This window comes from Simochromis diagramma, unplaced genomic scaffold, assembly GCF_900408965.1.
Source record: "Simochromis diagramma unplaced genomic scaffold, fSimDia1.1 OVJJ01000107.1, whole genome shotgun sequence".
In the NCBI taxonomy this organism is placed as follows: Eukaryota; Metazoa; Chordata; class Actinopteri; order Cichliformes; family Cichlidae; genus Simochromis; species Simochromis diagramma.
The window spans coordinates 8487148-8505285 of record NW_024387209.1 but is presented as its reverse complement, the minus strand read 5'-3'; the positions used below and the strand labels follow the sequence as shown (position 1 = coordinate 8505285).

General features: G+C 39.4%; 1 protein-coding gene and 1 long non-coding RNA gene across 6 annotated transcripts in view; both read left to right on the top strand.

Moving 5' to 3' along the window:
* LOC120746328 (collagen alpha-1(XVIII) chain-like) overlaps positions 1-10464 on the top strand; it is a 56947-nt gene extending 46483 nt beyond the window's left edge. For 4 of the 5 annotated variants that reach the window (XM_040051783.1, XM_040051782.1, XM_040051781.1 and 1 more), the window contains 23 exons: positions 1135-1233; positions 1316-1351; positions 2253-2339; positions 2534-2566; positions 2675-2710; positions 2808-2867; positions 3171-3248; positions 3453-3488; positions 3589-3642; positions 4024-4095; positions 4199-4264; positions 4353-4380; positions 4819-4851; positions 4935-4969; positions 5095-5211; positions 5298-5445; positions 6027-6091; positions 6326-6454; positions 6553-6585; positions 6671-7033; positions 7120-7317; positions 8888-8997; positions 9089-10464. In XM_040051783.1, the coding sequence (XP_039907717.1) occupies positions 1135-1233; positions 1316-1351; positions 2253-2339; positions 2534-2566; positions 2675-2710; positions 2808-2867; positions 3171-3248; positions 3453-3488; positions 3589-3642; positions 4024-4095; positions 4199-4264; positions 4353-4380; positions 4819-4851; positions 4935-4969; positions 5095-5211; positions 5298-5445; positions 6027-6091; positions 6326-6454; positions 6553-6585; positions 6671-7033; positions 7120-7317; positions 8888-8997; positions 9089-9299 (2127 nt within the window). In that variant the 3' untranslated portion in view covers positions 9300-10464. The remainder of the gene's footprint in view (positions 1-1134; positions 1234-1315; positions 1352-2252; positions 2340-2533; positions 2567-2674; positions 2711-2807; positions 2868-3170; positions 3249-3452; positions 3489-3588; positions 3643-4023; positions 4096-4198; positions 4265-4352; positions 4381-4818; positions 4852-4934; positions 4970-5094; positions 5212-5297; positions 5446-6026; positions 6092-6325; positions 6455-6552; positions 6586-6670; positions 7034-7119; positions 7318-8887; positions 8998-9088) is intronic. The other variant, XM_040051780.1, reaches the window with a different exon arrangement.
* Positions 10465-14338: 3874 nt separating this feature from the next.
* On the top strand, positions 14339-16368 carry LOC120746154. Its single transcript, XR_005698790.1, has 3 exons — positions 14339-14608; positions 15290-15812; positions 16239-16368. It is a non-coding gene; the product is annotated as an uncharacterized LOC120746154 (long non-coding RNA).
* The last annotated feature ends 1770 nt before the right edge of the window (positions 16369-18138 follow it).

Sequence of the window (18138 nt, the reverse complement as noted above, 5' to 3'; positions counted from 1 at the left end):
CAGTGAAGCAGTGGGCAGCCATTGGGCGCCTGGGGAGCAGTTTGTAGGAACGGTATCTTGCTCAGGGGTACCTCAGGGTAGCCGTTCAGTGGATTCAAACCCCTGACCTGGAGCCATCCCTGCCCCTATTAACATCAGTTCGAATCAGGATTAAATCCAACTTTCTCCACAGTAATTTTGCTTTTGTTTAGCATCCGAGCTATCCTCTTTTTTTGGCATGAGTGTGGCTACTTAAGTCACATAAAGTATAAATTTCACATCAAAGTACAAGGGTGTGAATCAAATATAAAAAGGTGTGCCTCAAGGTTCGACTTTAGGGCCACTTTGGTTTTCTGTTTATTACTGATATCAGTTATATATGTGTTTTCAAATGATTTGTTCAATTATTTGCTCTGTTGTGTATCTGTTAATCACATATTCAGTTGGCTTTTCAGTCTTATAAGCTCTGGGTTAGTTAAAAATATCTAAGACTTGTCTTATTAGACCTGACAATAAAGATTACATTAGTATTTAGCCTAGTTTTAATATCAATAAATTACACATAGAAAAATAAAGAGCTAACAAAAATGCTTACAACATTTTTATAGACTCTTACTATAGAGTAGCATAAATGTCTGTATTTGTCTGTATATGCAGTATTTCCTCCTTAATGTGTGGATCAGTCTCAGTGCAACATCGTCACACACAAAGTGATTATTAAAACGTGTATGTTTTAAAAATATTTATTATAATCCTTTATATCCTTTTTTTTTAAATTTTCATATTTGTGATCCATCATTCACGCACTTTCATCAAATCACTTTTTTTAGCCCACATTCACACTCTGATGCATACATCACAGAACAACTTAGGGTTCAGTATCTTGCCCAAGGATACTTAGTCATTACATCTACATGAGTCCCATATTGTTTCACAATTCATAAGCACAGTTTTTTAACTCCCCAAAATCCTGGATATTAAGTGAGAAACCATACTTATGTTTTATATGTACATTAACATAAATGAAAAAAGTCTTCCAAAGTTTGTCTTATTAACAATATTAGTAGCAGCATTCCATTTTAATTCAGTGAATTTATGTCATACTTTTATGAATTCACCACTCCTGTAAAGAATATGTTTTACTGTTTTTTTTAGGGAAATCCAGGTTTACCAGGAACACCTGGTAGCAAAGGAGCAGAAGGACCACGAGGACCTCCTGGGATCCCTGGCTTGGATGGTTCAACTGGAGAAAAAGTATGGCTAACATTAGTGTTACTGTACACTTACTAGTATTAATGATATGGTCTTCTAATACAGTATCCTGATTATTTTTTAGGGTCCAAAGGGAGACAGCGGCGAGAAAGGAGAGAGGGTGAGTTGAATGCAGAGTTAAAGTTGTTAGGAAGCTCTTCATTTCATATCAGCTTCATCAGCATATGCAGTTCCCAAATAACCTTTTAGTTATTATAATTTATCTAGAGTTTACTGTCTATCTAAATCGATGAAAGGAATGTGTATATAGGATAATTTGTCATAGATCATGTGATCTCTTTGAAGATTTCTTTAGAACAGAAGCAACACGTGCAAGATCGCAAGTGCTTCAAAGTTCTGTTTGGGCCTACCTATGTTTTCATTAGTTTTATTGAATTCATGCAAACTTTCCTTTTGTGGAGTTTAGTTATATGCCGATGACAGCAATTATAGTTATCAACAAAACTTTCTTTGAAGGTTTCTACATTAGGTCCTTTTATTTCTGTATGTCTCAATGTTATGATCGCTGAGCATCGGATTGAGTTATATGCATATGATGCATATAACGGGCGACCGTGGCTCAGGGGGTTGGGAATCGCATCTGTAACCGGAAGGTCGCCGGTTCGATCCCTGGACTCTCTGTCCTGGTCGTTGTGTCCTTGGGCAAGACACTTTACCCTACCGCCTACTGGTGTTGGCCAGAGGGGCCGATGGCGCGATATGGCAGCCTCGTTTCTGTCAGTCTGCCCCAGGGCAGCTGTGGCTACAACTGTAGCTTGCCTCCACCAGTGTATGAATGTGAGAGTGAATGAATAGTGGTATTGTAAAGCGCTTTGGGTGCCTTGAAAAGCACTATATAAAATCCAATCCATTATTATTATTCAGTACCAGTCAAAAGTTTCATATGCATGTTCAATATTCAATAATGCAATATTCGTTCAGACAAGGACTCGATTAAACTATGCTCTGAACATATTGCATACTCACCCATTTCTGCCTGATAATGCACCAATTTGTAACAGGGTTTGCCAGGAAGAGATGGTGGACCACCTGGACCTCCAGGCCCTCCTGGACCTCCAGGACAGATCATCTACCAGCCAGGAGGAGATGTGAGTCTTCATTCAACTTGTAAATGTACAGAGGTTGAATGATTCTGGATTAATATGTGAAATAACACTAACCCACACAGCACAGCCTGTCTAAATCGATTTTCCTCCTGATGTTACTCATCTACACTAATAGCCACAGCATGCTTGTTTGCTCATTCACATTCATACTAACTGACCTAACTTTGTCTTGCTAGTATAACGACCTTTATTGGAATGAAGCAGGGCAGGTAGGTGGATGCGCCCCTCAGTCCCCTAACAATCTTATCAAAAGCATCGCCACAAAACATAAAGTTGAGAGAATATTTTAGCATTTTCAAACTGCGTTTCTTTTTCAGGTTGGACCAGGTATTCCAGGCAGGGCAGGATTCCCAGTACGTATCACCATGATCATCAAACAGTTGAGCCTGTAGGAAACCAACTGATTCAAAATAATGCAAGTAAGTGATTATATTGTGTGTATGGATTTAGGGCCCAATGGGACCAAAAGGGGAAAAAGGGAACCAAGGGCCACCAGGATATGCACCTAAGGTAGGTGCATATCTTTGTTTGTTCATTTCACATTTTAAGACATGTATATTCATTATATTTTGTGCACCATTGTTTTTTAATTTAATACTTTTTCATATTAACATGATTTAACATGATTTTTATTTACATTCCTCTCAGTAAGTGACATACTTTTTACTTTCCAAATTATTTAACACAATTTGTGTTAAAGTAACAGGAAACAAATGGAGTTCAATATTTTAATATCAACAATATTTTTTAAAAGCCTTGTGACTTAAATACTGTTTCCAGTAGTATTTTTGTAAGTTCTTGCTTTTTGTTCAGGGAGAAAAAGGAGAGCCTGGTGTCATCACGGGGCCTGATGGGAGACCTCTATTCCTGGGAGGCTTGACAGGACAGCCGGTAAATAAATCAAGTTAAAAAAAATCTGTCATTATGGACTTTGATGATAGAAACAAAGTATTTATCCAGCTGCCTTAGTGTCGATCCGATACCGATATCAGTGTTGGCATGGATAGTTCTAGTTCAGGTGATCATTCCTAATATGTTTAAATCAAAATATCACTGTGTGTGATGTTTACAGTGTGCTTGTGTCTTAATTTGCAGGGCGAGAGAGGAAGTCCTGGCCCAATGGGATTTCCAGTATGTTGTCTAAATTTTAAAAGTTCACAACTTTAGACTTGTTTAACAAGTTAGCAAAATCAGATTAGTATAACGAGCTTCAATGTACATTTTTCTCCAGGGTCCACAAGGTCCTCAAGGCCAGAAGGGGGAGATTGGTTTTCCTGGCCGATCGGTAAGTTTGGCATCTTTACAAAGATTTCATGATAAGCCTTCACATAGTTAGGAAGGTATTTGACTGGAGTAATGACACAAACAACTGCCCAGTAGGGAAATATCACCCTTGATGCTGATCTCATGGCTACAAATATAAAGTGTAAAAGTATGAAGTCAGAAATGTAGTGGTTTATGCAAATACTATGGCAATCAGTTGATTCTTCATATTAGATTTATGTGACAGCAACTGTGAAAAGAGAACAACAGTGGAGTCCAATCTTAGGAAGCTTTGATTTGCAGGGTTGAGAGGGAAGACAGTATTAATAATTAATTATTTTTTTTAGAAGTTCATTATGTCAGAATGTAACTGTGACATTCTGCATCCTTTGTCTTGTTTTAGGGTCGACCAGGACTAAACGGTGCCAAAGGAGAGAAGGGAGATGCAGGCAGTGGATCTGGATACGGATACCCTGTGAGTGCTGAAGATTTGACTTTGCCTTTTTATCAGATCCTGATTTCAATCCATTTGTCATCTTTTACAGAAACAGTAATCAATATTATTTTTTGTGTCTCAGGGACCACCAGGCCCACCAGGGCCCCCTGGGCCTCCCGGACCTCCTGTTCCTATTGACAGACTCGGAGTGAGTCCAGACATGATATTTTCCTGTTGTGGTGCATATATCGGTCAAAATGGGTTAAAGTTCCCTAATTCTTTCCTTTTAATTTCAGGGGTATGATTACTCCAGGTATTACGCTGGTGAGTTCACTTCAAATTCAATGTTAGATGCCAACGTTATGAGAAACATTTTAAGAAGTACAATATATTACCTTAATATCTGTATGGTGAATGTGAAGCGTCATGGTTAGCTTGGCTTAGCAGAAAGGCTGGAAGATATGCAACAGCTGTCTGATCTCGGTCCAGCGGTTAAAAAACCTCCAAAAATCTCAAAAAGATTTCTCCCCACAGTGAATTTCGACTTAAAAAGGGTTTAGGTGGAGAGCTGTGTTTGAATTACACCATCCCACTGGTGGAGTTTAGCAGTAACTAAAAGGTTCCGAAGCAGCAGTTGTTTGGCCTCTATGTTGGGCCTGACTCTAATAACGGGTCGTTATCCTTTGCAGTTACATTAAATAAAGTCAGGATTTGAGGAAATGCTGTGTTCTTGCGGTTGTTTAACTTGTTGTTTTTTAACAGTTAAAGGAGAGAAAGGAGATCGGGGACCACCAGGTAACGTCCCTGACAGACGTGTAAATGTTTAAAGTTTTCAGTGTGTGGACAAATTTAAGGCAAGACATTTTTGTCTGTTCCAGGTTTTGGATCAAACATTGACATTTACAGTTTAAAGGTAATCCCTCGCCTTTGCACACTTTAGATTTTATGTCTTTATATTTTAAGATTAAGTTGTTCAAATCGGTTTGAGTTTTGATTGTACTGCTGGCTTTCTCTCTGATTTTTAATGTGTCTACCCAGAATGAGCTGAAAGGTGAAAGTGGCGTGAAAGGAGAGAAAGGAGAGCCAGGCGGAGGATATTATGACCCCCGGTATGGAGGAAGCGGAGTCGGAGCCCCGGGAGTGCCTGGACCTCCAGTACGATCACACTCTGGAAAACATACTGCCACTTCATGTTTTTAAAGATGCTGTAAATCAGACTCTGTGTCCTCCTGTCTTATTAGGGCCCTAAAGGAGACTCCATTATTGGCCCACCAGGCCCCCAGGGGCCACCTGGACCACCTGGAAGAGGGTATGATGGACCACCTGGACCACCAGGGCCACCTGGACCTCCAGGAGCATCACTAGATGGATCTTACAGAGGCACACAGAGTGAGTTAAACTGGAAAACATCCCTTAAATATGAAAGACTTCTTAAAAGAAGGTGATTTATATATTAAAATTTGAATGACTTGCTGCTCCTTTAATTTAAACCCCACCTGGATTAACAGTCTTGCATTTTAAAGTGTCCTCTGAGTTTTTGTGCATGAAGAGCTGCTTATCATTTCTAAAAATTTCCCCACATATACAAGAAAACTTTATGTGATAGATGGAATTCTGGCAGGTTTGTCATCGACAAAAGCCTCTGATACAAAAGTGCCTGTAAAAGTTAAACCTCCTGCTTATATTCACTTTAAACTAGTTTTTTGGTTTTTGCTTTTAAGAATTTGGGCAATGATGTAGCATTTAAAGTGTGCTGAATTATCTGTTCATCGTCTACCCATAGATAACTATCATTTGATTACTTTATACTGAAGAAAACTTCACTGCATCATTGCGTTTCATCTCTGTGTGCTCAGATTAACGTCTTTTGAGAAGGCGTTCTCTTTTCCATGTCTGGCGCCTGCAACGATAACGATAATGCTTATCCAAGCATTTAGCCTATGTTTAACAAATCTGTGCTTGAACCACAGCTATCAGTATTCCTGGACCACCAGGACCTCCTGGACCTCCTGGAGTGCCTGGTGTCACCTCTGGGGTGAGTAAAACTTTTAGGCAGTTGTTTATTTTCTGGTTGTCTGTCATGAACTTTAAAAAAATGTTGGGCGTTCAAATTTTAAAGAGCTGGAAATTATCGTTGATTACCTCAATGGATTAGCATAAAACTTGGAAGTCCATCCAGTTTTGTTTTTTTTTTAATAATTTTCTAAAACCACAACAAAAACACACGTGTCGGCTGCACAGTAATCCACATTGTGGTCTGTGTTTGCAGGTGACAGTGTTGAGGTCTTACGAAACGATGGCAGCTACAGCTAGAAGACAACCTGAGGGCTCTCTGGTGTACATACTAGACCAAACAGATCTCTACCTACGAGTCCGAGATGGAGTTCGTCAAGTCCAGGTGAAACATTCATCTTCATAAATCATCCAGAAAGATGCAAAAATACTTCAAATGTGGAGTTTTTATCTATATTCATTCTGTTTTTTCTTATTTTTCAGCTTGGGGAGTACATCGCTTTCCCCAGGGAGGATGTGAGCATAATTTTATTTGTCTTTTATCTGGTAATTCAGGTATATAGCGTGCCCAGTTTTAACAAACCACATGCTGCATATTTAGGGTAATGAGGTTGCTGCTGTGGAGCCTCCGCCAGTTGTCCCTTACTTCCAAGACCACCACTCCCACACGGGCACCTCCACCAACCACTTCAACCAGCCGCATGAGAGTCCGGCCCAACCACATGCTGAGCCTGACTATAAACCTACTTACGTCGATCCCAGATACCAGCCTGATTCGCGGTATCAGTCAGAACCACGGTACCCGGAACTAACAGATCCCAGGTTTCCAAGTTATACAGACCGGTTAAACTCACCTGATAACAGGTATTATGTTGTGGACACTCGTTACCCGATCACCACTCCACGAAGACCACCCCCACGTCAACCCCAGAGTCCGGTCCACCATCACACTTCTGGGCCAGTGGTAAGACAAACCACTTGGTACATCTCAAAGTCTAGCTACTCACATTGTAAGAATACATTTTTACTTCTTGGCATGTTTCCCCACAGCTCCACCTGATTGCTCTGAACAGCCCTCAGACCGGCTCCATGCGGGGCATCCGCGGTGCAGACTTCCTGTGCTTCACCCAGGCTCAGGCCATCGGGATGAAGGGAACTTTCCGGGCCTTCCTGTCTTCCAGACTCCAGGATCTCCACAGCATCGTCCGCAAAACTGACAGACAGAATTTATCAGTAGTCAACTTGAAGGTAGTTAAACAGTGTTTTCACCCAACCTGACATGACCGGTGTCTCGTGCAAGTTTATGCATTGCTCTCACAGACTGTATAAAATAGATGGACATAATCTCAGTGACATCACCTGTTCTCTTCCTGCTGTGACTTTATCCTTACAGTTGTAGCCATGTTGGCCTTTAGAGCCATGAGGGACTATATTTAGATGGAAGGGTACAGATTAGTGTTAAATAATAGACGAATAAAATATAGAAATTCATTCAGTAAAACTGGAGCACAAGAAGCCAAGATCTTCATCGATTAAAAATGCTCTAGAAGACACCACTGACTCAGGAGCAAGCTAGCAACTACAGCTGCCCATCAGTCAGTCAAAGATACCGCTATGCTAACTTTCAGATCGAAGCTCGCTTCAGCTGTAATCTCTCTGTTAGGCTATGATTATAAGAGGGCAAAATTGAGGCAAAAACCTGCAGTTCCTCTAATGGCCACTTGAGACTGGTCAAAGAAGTAAGTCAGTCACCCTAAAGTTCCACGTTTAAAAGGACAAAAACCTACAGCAGAAGTAAACATATTTACAGCCCAGTATAAACACATAAAGTTTATGAATCACTAATTTGACCCTTCACATCAACTGTACACCGGGCTAATTATTTGCATTACTGTGCTGTTTGGATTTTGTAAAGACTTAAATTGAGGGAGGGCGTGTCTGTTTTTAAAATGCGTGCCATCACAGGACACTTTAATTTGTAAAGCATTCTTCAGCAATAGTTCTCCCGGATTTCTTTTTTCACTCATTTGTCAGTCTAGTCTTTGTACCTGAACATTTTTAAAGGAATATAAACCATTTAACACTGACCTGTGCATCATTCAGTGATAAAAGAGGTAGCTAACACAAGGAATGAGTTATACATTGTATTGTTAGACACTTTGTTACTAGCAGCCTGTCACAGACCACATCATTTGTTCCCATTTCTTTGGTTGAATCAATGAAAAATGCCAAAGATAACACAGTTTGACAGACATAAAATATTATTTTTGCGACAAAGTGATTTACAAAGAGCTATTAGCTGAAAACTTGGCATATTTTAGGATATTGTGTAGTGTGTCCTTAAAACAACTGAGAATGGTAGGTATGAATATCAAACAAAAACTGGTCTGAGCAGGTGCCAGTTTAGCTAAATTGGATGAGCAGGCGACCATATGCCACATGGGTAAGAGTGGCCGGCCTGGGTTCAAGTCCAGCCCTTTGCCCCATGTCTCTCTTTACCTTTGCTTTCCTGTTAGTCTTCACTGAGTCTGTCTAATAAAGCCAGAAAAAGTCCAAAAACAATATGCTGAAGAAAAAAAAACTTGAGTCAATGGCAAAGGTTCTGATGGAGTGATGAATGCAAATCCTTGGTTCAGCTTCTCGGTGCGCACAGAGATGTGTGGCACTATGACTATTTCCATCCTTTTCATACAGTCTGTGGAACTTAGTCACTATTAAAGCCAGCCTCAAATACTCGCTTAAGTGTTGACTCATTTTAAAGCTTTGACATTCCCAACAAAGTGTAATTTGACTCATTCATGTGCCTCGCGTTCACCAGGACGAGGTTCTGTTTGACAGCTGGGACGACATCTTCAGCGGTGGCAGAATGAAGGAAAACGTGTCAATCTACTCGTTTGATGGCAAGGACGTTCTTCACGACAACACATGGTGAGGCTCAAATCAGCATGAATCGTAACATTACATTAACATTACGTCTTTAAGGCTTGCTACGGAATGACGCTTTTCTGTTTCTTCACAGGCCAGAGAAGATGGTCTGGCACGGGTCGACTAGCAGAGGCGAGCGGCACGTCGACAGCTTCTGCGAGACGTGGCGTGTGGGCGAACAGGCGCTGACCGGCATGGCGTCGCCGCTGCAGAGTGGCAGTTTGCTGCAGCAGAGCTCCAGCAGCTGCTCCAGCTCCAACGTCGTGCTGTGCATCGAGAACAGCGCCGGCCACTCCAGGAGATAGACACGGACACCGTTTTTGTCCACACACAAACACTCACACACTATGATGTGCCTTTGTAAATATGAATTTTCTAAAGAATAATTAGTTTATGTATGTTAACTCCTACTCTATGGTGCTACACAGGATTACCCACGCAAGTTAAGCTCAGGTGACCTACTGTAACTGTCTCTGGCAGCCATGTTGGTGCAGCTTCTCTGTCATTTCTTTTGCTGTTTGAAAGTTGCCAGCTAGCAGTGTCTCTAATAGTCATAACCACCGCTAGCTTAAGGTTGTGCACCACAGAAGAAGTAGACTGATAAATATATCAGTGATAAGTGAAACAGAAAAATCAGTTTATAGAAAGAATTCTGCTCTGTGACTAAAGTCCATATCTGGTCTTATTCTGAAAGGACAGGCTGCTGTTAAACTGTCATTTTTCAATTTCTGTGACCCCCTTGGCAACTTACAACACCCTGCAGCAGAGAACACATCGTGACTAGTGTGATTAGATTTATCTCAGAGAGGTTATACTGTACCACGAGAAACTATGTCTGAACCACTGCAATGTTTATGTTTGTGTCTCTGGGCTGAGAAAAAGTGTTAAAATGGTTTAAATAAGGTTTTCTGTGCCTTTAACTACACAGCTAGTTTTTATATAGAGTGAAAATGGATATTAGTCAAACAAATTATGATAATGTAATGTTCAGTGTCCAAGAGCAAAGTAAACATGGATTATTTTGTATGTGAAGTGTGTGTTTTAAGCTTCTTTACACTGATTTTATCTGTAACCCACAGACTTTTACTCTGCTTCAAGGGAAGATATTTTCAAATTGTATTTTTAGCCATAACAGAGGGATATTTATTTTTTTTCTAAACTATGCTTTGCCTATAATTTGCGATGTGAGTCCAGTACATGCGCAAAGTAAGAATGAGTTTGTTTGCAGTCACAGGAAGCAAACAAATCACATACATCATGCCGAGGATTCAGCCATAAATCTGTCATGTCGTGTGTTTTTGCTGGCTTTTTGCCCACTGCCACTCTAGTGGAGAGGTTTCATCCTCTTCGTGTGCTAACAGCTGTAACCAATGCAGTGAAATGTGCATTAACTGTTGTGCCTTCTGTCATGTGAGCAACACGCTGAAATGCTTTGTTTCTCTTAATAAATTTGTGTGGAAAAAAGTGCAAGTTTAATCGTAAATCATCGGATCTCATCATCTGCTGGTTTACCAGCGGCCTTTAAGAAGTTTGTACATGTGCTGATTACTTCTGAGACCTAATGGGACAAAACATTAATCACAGTTTGTTTACAAACACTCTGTATACACTTCATTTCTCGTTTAACTGTAGCCTTAAAAACTATATTTGTATTAATGATAAAGTAGTATTATGCTTATTTCCAACTCCATGAGTCAAAATTACCCTTGTTTATCTTATACAGGGGATTGATGGTTGTTTGCTGATATTGGCGATGATACTGAATCGTTATAATTAATGTTGGTCCAGATTCAACATTGCAAGTGACTAATCACATTGTTATGATGTAATAGTTTTGTGATGCGGAAAAAAAATGCTGATGTCCACTCGGGAAAAAATCCAAAATAGGGTCAGGATTAGAGTTGGGGGTTGGGATGTGATCATGGTTAGGGTTAGGGTTACAAGACTGTGGTTAGGGTTTGGTGTGATGGTGTTTTAACATCACATCGCAAAACTATGACATCACAGCAATGTGACTGGTTACCTGCAATGTTGAACCTGGACCAACATTAGTGCTGATGAACCAGAACAACATAAAGACGACGACATCAGTTCATGTATCTTTTCCCAGCTCCTCCGTTCAGCCTTTCTGTTTTAGCCCCTCCCCCTTTTAAGGCCACACTTAAACAACACTGGTAACAAAGGAACCATGCTGATACATCATTTTTGTTCCTTTAAATTAAGTTTCTTCTGATTGGCTGCCCCTCACGAACAAAAAGTTTGAACAACAAATGGTTGGGGTTTCTGCATCCTTGAGAGGACCATATTTGAGATTGCTGTTCTGTATGATGTGATGCAGAGCCAACAGTAGAATAAACAGCAGAAGCTGCGCATATAGACTAATTTGAAATCCACTTTTTCAATGATTGACACTTTTATTTTATTTTGACAAAAGACAGAAGATGACCACAGAAAACACCACTTGTCAGCATAACTTTGTTTATCCTTCAAACACCTCTACAAGTCATCACCACCCAACAGTTATCCTGGGCTACAATTAAACCACCACTTTAACTGATCCACCACTCATATTAATAAACCAAACAGAATAAATAAAAAAAACATATATACATATAAACCGACATGTACAGATACTCATTAACATGGTGGGGCAAAAAAGTATTTAGTCAGCCACCAGTTGTGCAAGTTCTCCCACTTAAAACGATGAGAGACGCCTGTAATTTTCAGCATAGGTGTACCTCAACTATGAGAGACAAAATGAGGGGAGGGAAACCTAGAAAATCACACTGCAAATAAATTCTTTAAAAGTCAGACAAATTATGGTGTAATATGTATTATGGTCTTGAGGACTTTTAACTGTTTTTACAGGTTTCACGAAGCTTCCTACTGATCTCCTTTAAAGTGACAGAAAGGGGAGTTTCACTAGTTCTGCTTATTTAAGCTCAAAGTGTCTCACGATGTGAAATGAGTTAGACATTCCTGCTGTAGAAGATTGCATTTCCTTATACCACTCTTTCTGATTTGTCACCATCTTCTCCACCATGTGACCCCTTTTTCATTTCTTCTAATGTGTCTCTGTCTTCATGAGCATATCCCTCTGTGCTGCCATCATCACTAACATCGGCAGCAGTGTTGTCCTTGCTGCAGCAGCACAAGCATGGCAGCAACGTGTCAACAGGCCAAGGAGGGCTTTTAGGGTCTTTGCTATAGAAAAGATGAATACAGGGGCAGGGAGAAGAGCATAAATGAAAATGAACACAGACTGCTGGATGGCTATGGTAAGAGGAATGGTAAAAATAAAAAGGACCCTATGCAGAAGATAGAGTAGGAAACAAGTGTTTTTTCTTATGCAGCCCAACTGTGGGAACATAATGAAGACACAATGGAGTACATAACGGTATACTTCCGACCATAAGGATCCTTCACTGTACTCGATAATGCTCAGAAATATCCAAGCACACACAAACTTAAAGACAAATGGGTACCTTTCCAGATCAATACACATCCTGAAGTTAAGACCGGCAATCCCACCATAGAGGTAGTGAGTGACGTGTTGGTCGCGAACGAAACGGCTCTTAGAACCGACTCTTTGACATGAACGATGCGAGCCGGCTCCTTATTTGGAGCCGTGTTTTTTTTCTTCTTCTTCTTTCTCTCTTGCACTTTTATCCACTTCAATCCACACGCCAGCCAATAAAATTTATTATTTATTTTACATTAGTATTAGTAATTCCTTTTTTGAATAATTTTATATTGTTGTTGATAATAAAGTAATTAAAGCAACAAAACAACCTGAAGAGCCGGTTAGGAGCCGAAAGAGCCGGCTCTTTTTAGTGAGTCGAGCCGAAAAAGCATCTAGGTGTTTTCTAATGACTTTCTCTTGTGCAGAGTCAGGTGCAATGCTATTCTGCAACTCGAGGCCTTGATGGTTTAATGAACTGAAATAGAAACAGGTACTGTTTTGTGTTCTCGTGCACTGAAATTGAGTTAATTTAATAGTGAAGTGGCTAAATTTGTTACTGTTGTGATAGTAGTGCAACTGTTAGCTTGTGTAGATCCTGACAATGCTCGCCTTTTTGCTTTGTGTTTTTTGTCAAAGTGTAAACATGTTTTAAAAAATATAGATATCTTTTGGCCAGGCTAACTTCAAGTTATCTAGCCATCCTGACACACTTACTATATTTTCTGGAAGAAAATATTAATCATGACAATAATAACCTTACTTGTTCAGCAGTTTGTAAACCAGATGGTTATAAAGTGCCTCACAATTTAGATAAAACATTTTCAAAATAAGTGACTAAAATAAAGAAAGGAGAATTTCTGTTCTATTGAAACTTACAACTATCACCTTACATTGTGACAGTTGAAGACAAATTAATATTTGAATACTTCTTTTAACTTTAGGACTAGCTGTTTTTGCTCTTGTTTAACTGACTAGTAATATAACATGCTCTGTTTTGCTTGACTAACTTCTTAGTTCTCAGAGAAGTCCAGTCGGCCGGCTCAAATTCGGGTAGAAAATCATAAATTTAGTTTGTTCTTTTTTACTCAGATAACAAAGTTAGTTTTAGTTTAAAACAAAACAGATTTCTAAAATATTTTTTGTTTGTTTTTATTTTATGGCACGTGGTAAAAAAAATTATTAAGCATTGTATTTCTCTAAAATAGTTGAATAGAAAAAAATGTTTGTTTAACCAAAAGTTGGGTGGAGGCTCTGCATATACTGTATTTACATGCTTGTGAATGAAAGTGATCCAGAAGTTCTTTTTTTGCCTGTCCCGATCAGCACTGCAGCAATCTGAAGGCCAAGAAAAATGCAAATGTTTTCCCAAGTGGATCAATATGACTTTGCCATACTGGTCCACTTGATTGATCTTTATTTATTTATATATTTATTTATTTATTTATGTTTTTATTTTTTTTAAGTAATTACAATCAGAACAGACAGGACCGGAGGATAGGAGAGGGAAAAATGTAGACAAGAGAAGTTGGGAAAATGCTCAAGAAAAGGAGAGGGAAAGAAAAACAGAGGGGAAGAGGGATAGAGACACTAAAAAATCCACTAGATCACCTGCTGGGGAAAAAAAGAATAAAACAAGCAAAAAGACAACAACACAGTAGGGAAATCACAGCAACAACCTAGATAAGCATAAGTAACAGTAAATAATAAATACTGAATTTTACTGAGCCGCATACAAGACCGACAGGGCATGATATGATAAAAGGCTGCAACCAAGGAAGATAATGTGTTTCTGCGCACACCTGTGTGCACACCTGTATGCATAAGTGTGCTTGTACTCCAAAGCTTTCTCCCTGTAGTAGGTGTGGGGAGCCATAGCCCATAGCCCTGTCCCCCAGGGCATGAAGCAGGCATGGAGGAGATCCAGGCCCCAGACATCTAGAGGACCCCCGGAGCACAAAAGCCCAAGGAAGACCACTGGAGGGGCGGCCGCGCCACACTCCTAGAAAAGAGCTAAGGAGAGCCCCATACGACGTCCACATGATACGGACAGAGCCCCCAGGTGCCAGGCCCCACTAAACAGCTGCCGGGAATGAGCCAGTACACACCCAAGCACCCAGCCCCGGACACAGAGAACCACCAACACACCGATGGGTGAGGGCATCAGCCACTGGCAGGGAGTGTGGTGGGGGGAGACAGGCATTTGAGGGGCTCTGAGATGTTCTCAGAGAGGTGGAGTGTAAGACCTGACCTGACACATAAACAAAGACAAACAGGCTTACACAGACACATATCCCAGAAATGAAAAGAAAGTGTTCCTTTGCACCACCAACAGGCAACAATGACTTGCGCTATGTGTACCTAATAAGCAAATAATGGATAGTACAGGCAAATAGTTTCTTATAATGCATTCATCATTATAAGATATAGTGACACACAACAATGAACAATGAAGTCAGATTTTTGCAAGAAACAATGAAACAAGTACACTGCAAGTACTTTCTGGGATGCGAGCCAAATTATGGAAACACCTGCAAAACCTGTGACTAAGGCACAAGTAGCCTGTAATTAAATAACATGTAACAAATTTTACTCAAAAATTAATTACAATAAGACTTTACATAAAATATTTTGTTCTGGCATTTTTTTTAATGTGTTGTTAAGTGAGAAAATGGATACCTTGAGATGTACCCTATGAACTTCATGCTTGGAAGTCTTTCATAAATGTTCTAAATTGCAACAATTTCTCCTAAAATTTGGAATATTTTCATTTATCTAGGGACAAAAATTTTATTGAATGGCACTTCACTTTTTTTTTTTTCATTTCACTTACAGCCTGCTTAAACACAGTCCAAACCTGAGTATGAACATGTCAGTGAAGTCATTGAATCATGCGCATAATCCATCCAGGTAAGTAAATCCCAAAAAGTTGATTCACATCATCTGGAGGTTGCATTTCCAGTGGGAGAAACATTTTGTCACCCATCCAAGTGACTTCTGAAGAAGTTGTACAGAGGTGAGAGTCAAATGCAACTTGGCAGGACCCAACAGGCTGCTGAGAAATCATTTTTCTTAGTGTTTTTGTTAATAAACAGCACATCCTGAAGGCCTCAAACAGAACCGGTTTGGTATGATCCCAGATTTGGTCAGACAAACAATAACAGCTTTAAGAGAAAACCATTATTTGAAAATTTTTCTGTAGAACAACAAAGGTTTGAAATAGCAAAACTATTGTTTTTTCCCCTTTGATTTCAGTTGCTGTGACCACTTTGGATGATGTTGCTTTCTCAGAAGAAATGAGTGGATGGAGATGACCTTGCTCCTATTTATATGTCATGGTTGTTGGGCTGCAGCCAAGGTTCAAAGTTCTGCTGTTTCTGTACAGCTGCTTGACAAACATCTGTAGTTCAAACTCTTGCTCCTCTGTGGCATCTAACCTCTCATATTTATAATTGAATAAATATTATAAGTAATTATATAAAGACTATATGTATATGAATATTATATTGATGTGTGAATTTTATATGAATACAATAAGATAAAGAAATTTATCTTATATTATATTCTCAATATAATTTATTTTTGGTTCTCACACAGTTTATAATGAATTCCAATTGTGTTAATATTCCGTTAATAAACTTTTATATATTCTCTGTGTAGCTATTATTCCTTCTGTTGTATTTCAGTCTTAAATGTCTGTTGCCTTTAAAGGGTTAAAGCTAAATCTCCTTCTTCCCACTTTTTTTTCACATTTCCTGATTTTAGTGTTTCTGCTTTGCTCTAGCTTGACTTGTTCGTCGAACCGCACCTCAGATCTTTTCTGCTTTAAACTGGTAAGTAGCAGTTTTTATGGTGGACTAACTCTCAGCTACTTTTTGCTCTCAGTGCTGCCCTGGAAAAAAACTCTGGCCCATTAAAAAAAACTGGAAAATTTTCAGCTGTTTGTGTGAGAAGTTGTATTAAACAGTTAAGGGTTTCCTGTCTGTACATAGATTACCAGTGTAACTCATCAAATACTTGAGCATTTGGCAGGATCCTGGATCTTACTTTTAAGCAGTTGTTTATTTTGATGTCACACCAAAATCCATAGTTAAGTTAAATTCAAGTTAAATCTATTTGAGGAGATTTATTTAGAAAAAGAATAAGTGACAGACTTAAACAGTAACAAAGACATGGCTGCTGCATTTTCATGGGAGCAGATGTCTGATCTTTTTTTGGCCACCCCTTCTGTCTTGTTTTTGCTGTTTTTGCAACGTCGCCTTTTCTGTAAGTTATCTCACCAAATTCCTCACGGCCTTCTGTCAGAACATTTAGAAAAATACACTTTTCCCCTACCACTCAATTGTTTTTAAAGGGTGAAAACTGCACCTCCCCACACGCACATATTTTCAGTTCCTCTTATATTGGCTCTTAGCCAGTGGTTTCATTACCACTTTCTTCTTCATTTACATCATATTTGAGACAGATTAACTGCTGGGGGAATATGTTTTCTATGTAGAGTCACTTTATTCTATGTAGAGGATAAAGTGCAATTTATTTCTCTCTTGAATGTATTCATGTTAAATGAGGAGTGTCCAACTCCAGGCCTCAAGGGCCAGTGTACTGCAGGGTTTTGATATCACCCTGGGTCAACACACCTGAATCAAATGATTAGTTCATTACCAGGCCTCTGGAGAAGTTCAAGATATGTTGAGGAGGTAATTTAGTCATTTAAATCAGCTGTTTTGCATCTAAAACCTGCAGGACACCGGCCCTTGAGGCCTGGAGTTGGACACCCCTATTTTAAATGAAATGCCCCTTTAGGATTGGTTAGAAGCTGTCAACACCACCCCTTTCATATGAATGCTTAAGGCAGGGGTGTCAAACTCCAGTCCTTGAGGGCCAGTATCTTGCTAGTTTTTGAGATATCCCTGCCCCACCTGCTGCTGATTACCTGGATCAGGTGTGCTTTGCCAATAAGAAGCTACAAGGGCAGGTTAGTTGGAAAACAAGTGGGACAGTGGCCTGCACACTTTTATAAACGTGTGCAATGATTAGTGTGTAACTTTTGAGGGCTCCAATCCATGCAAAAATACGAAACAATTTGGTGACATGTAAAAGTATTTTACAAATGTCTACATCCAAACCTACAAGTGTGATTATTTCTGCACAATGTATTAAGTCTAGCTTTACAAATCATTTATTTTTCCCTTTCAAAAATCTTTCTGTGCACAAATGTCTAAAACTACACATAACATCTCACTCACACACTCACAAAACTACGTACTTTGGACTTTGCCTGATCTGATCATGCCACATGCCGAATTTCACACTGCCAGCTTAATACAGATCCGCAGATGTAAGCTTTGTTCATGTCCCAGTTTAAAGCTGGGATATCTGGGCTTCCTTTGTATTTCCATCTATATGTTTGTTTATTCTGTTTTTTGTTGTTTTTTTAAATAAAGAAGACAACTCATCACCCCTCGACTAGAAAACATATTTATCAATTATAAGCACTACACATTAGCTTGCTGAGAAAAGTCAGTGAGTGCAGGGGGAACAACATGGTTGTACATCATTCTGGGCCATCCTCTGACTATATGCTAACTAATCTCTATATTTTACCTTAATGATCAATACTGAACACTTCAACTGTTCTGTTAAATCTATGTTTTCTAGTAGAGAGGTGACAAGCTGTTCTGTTT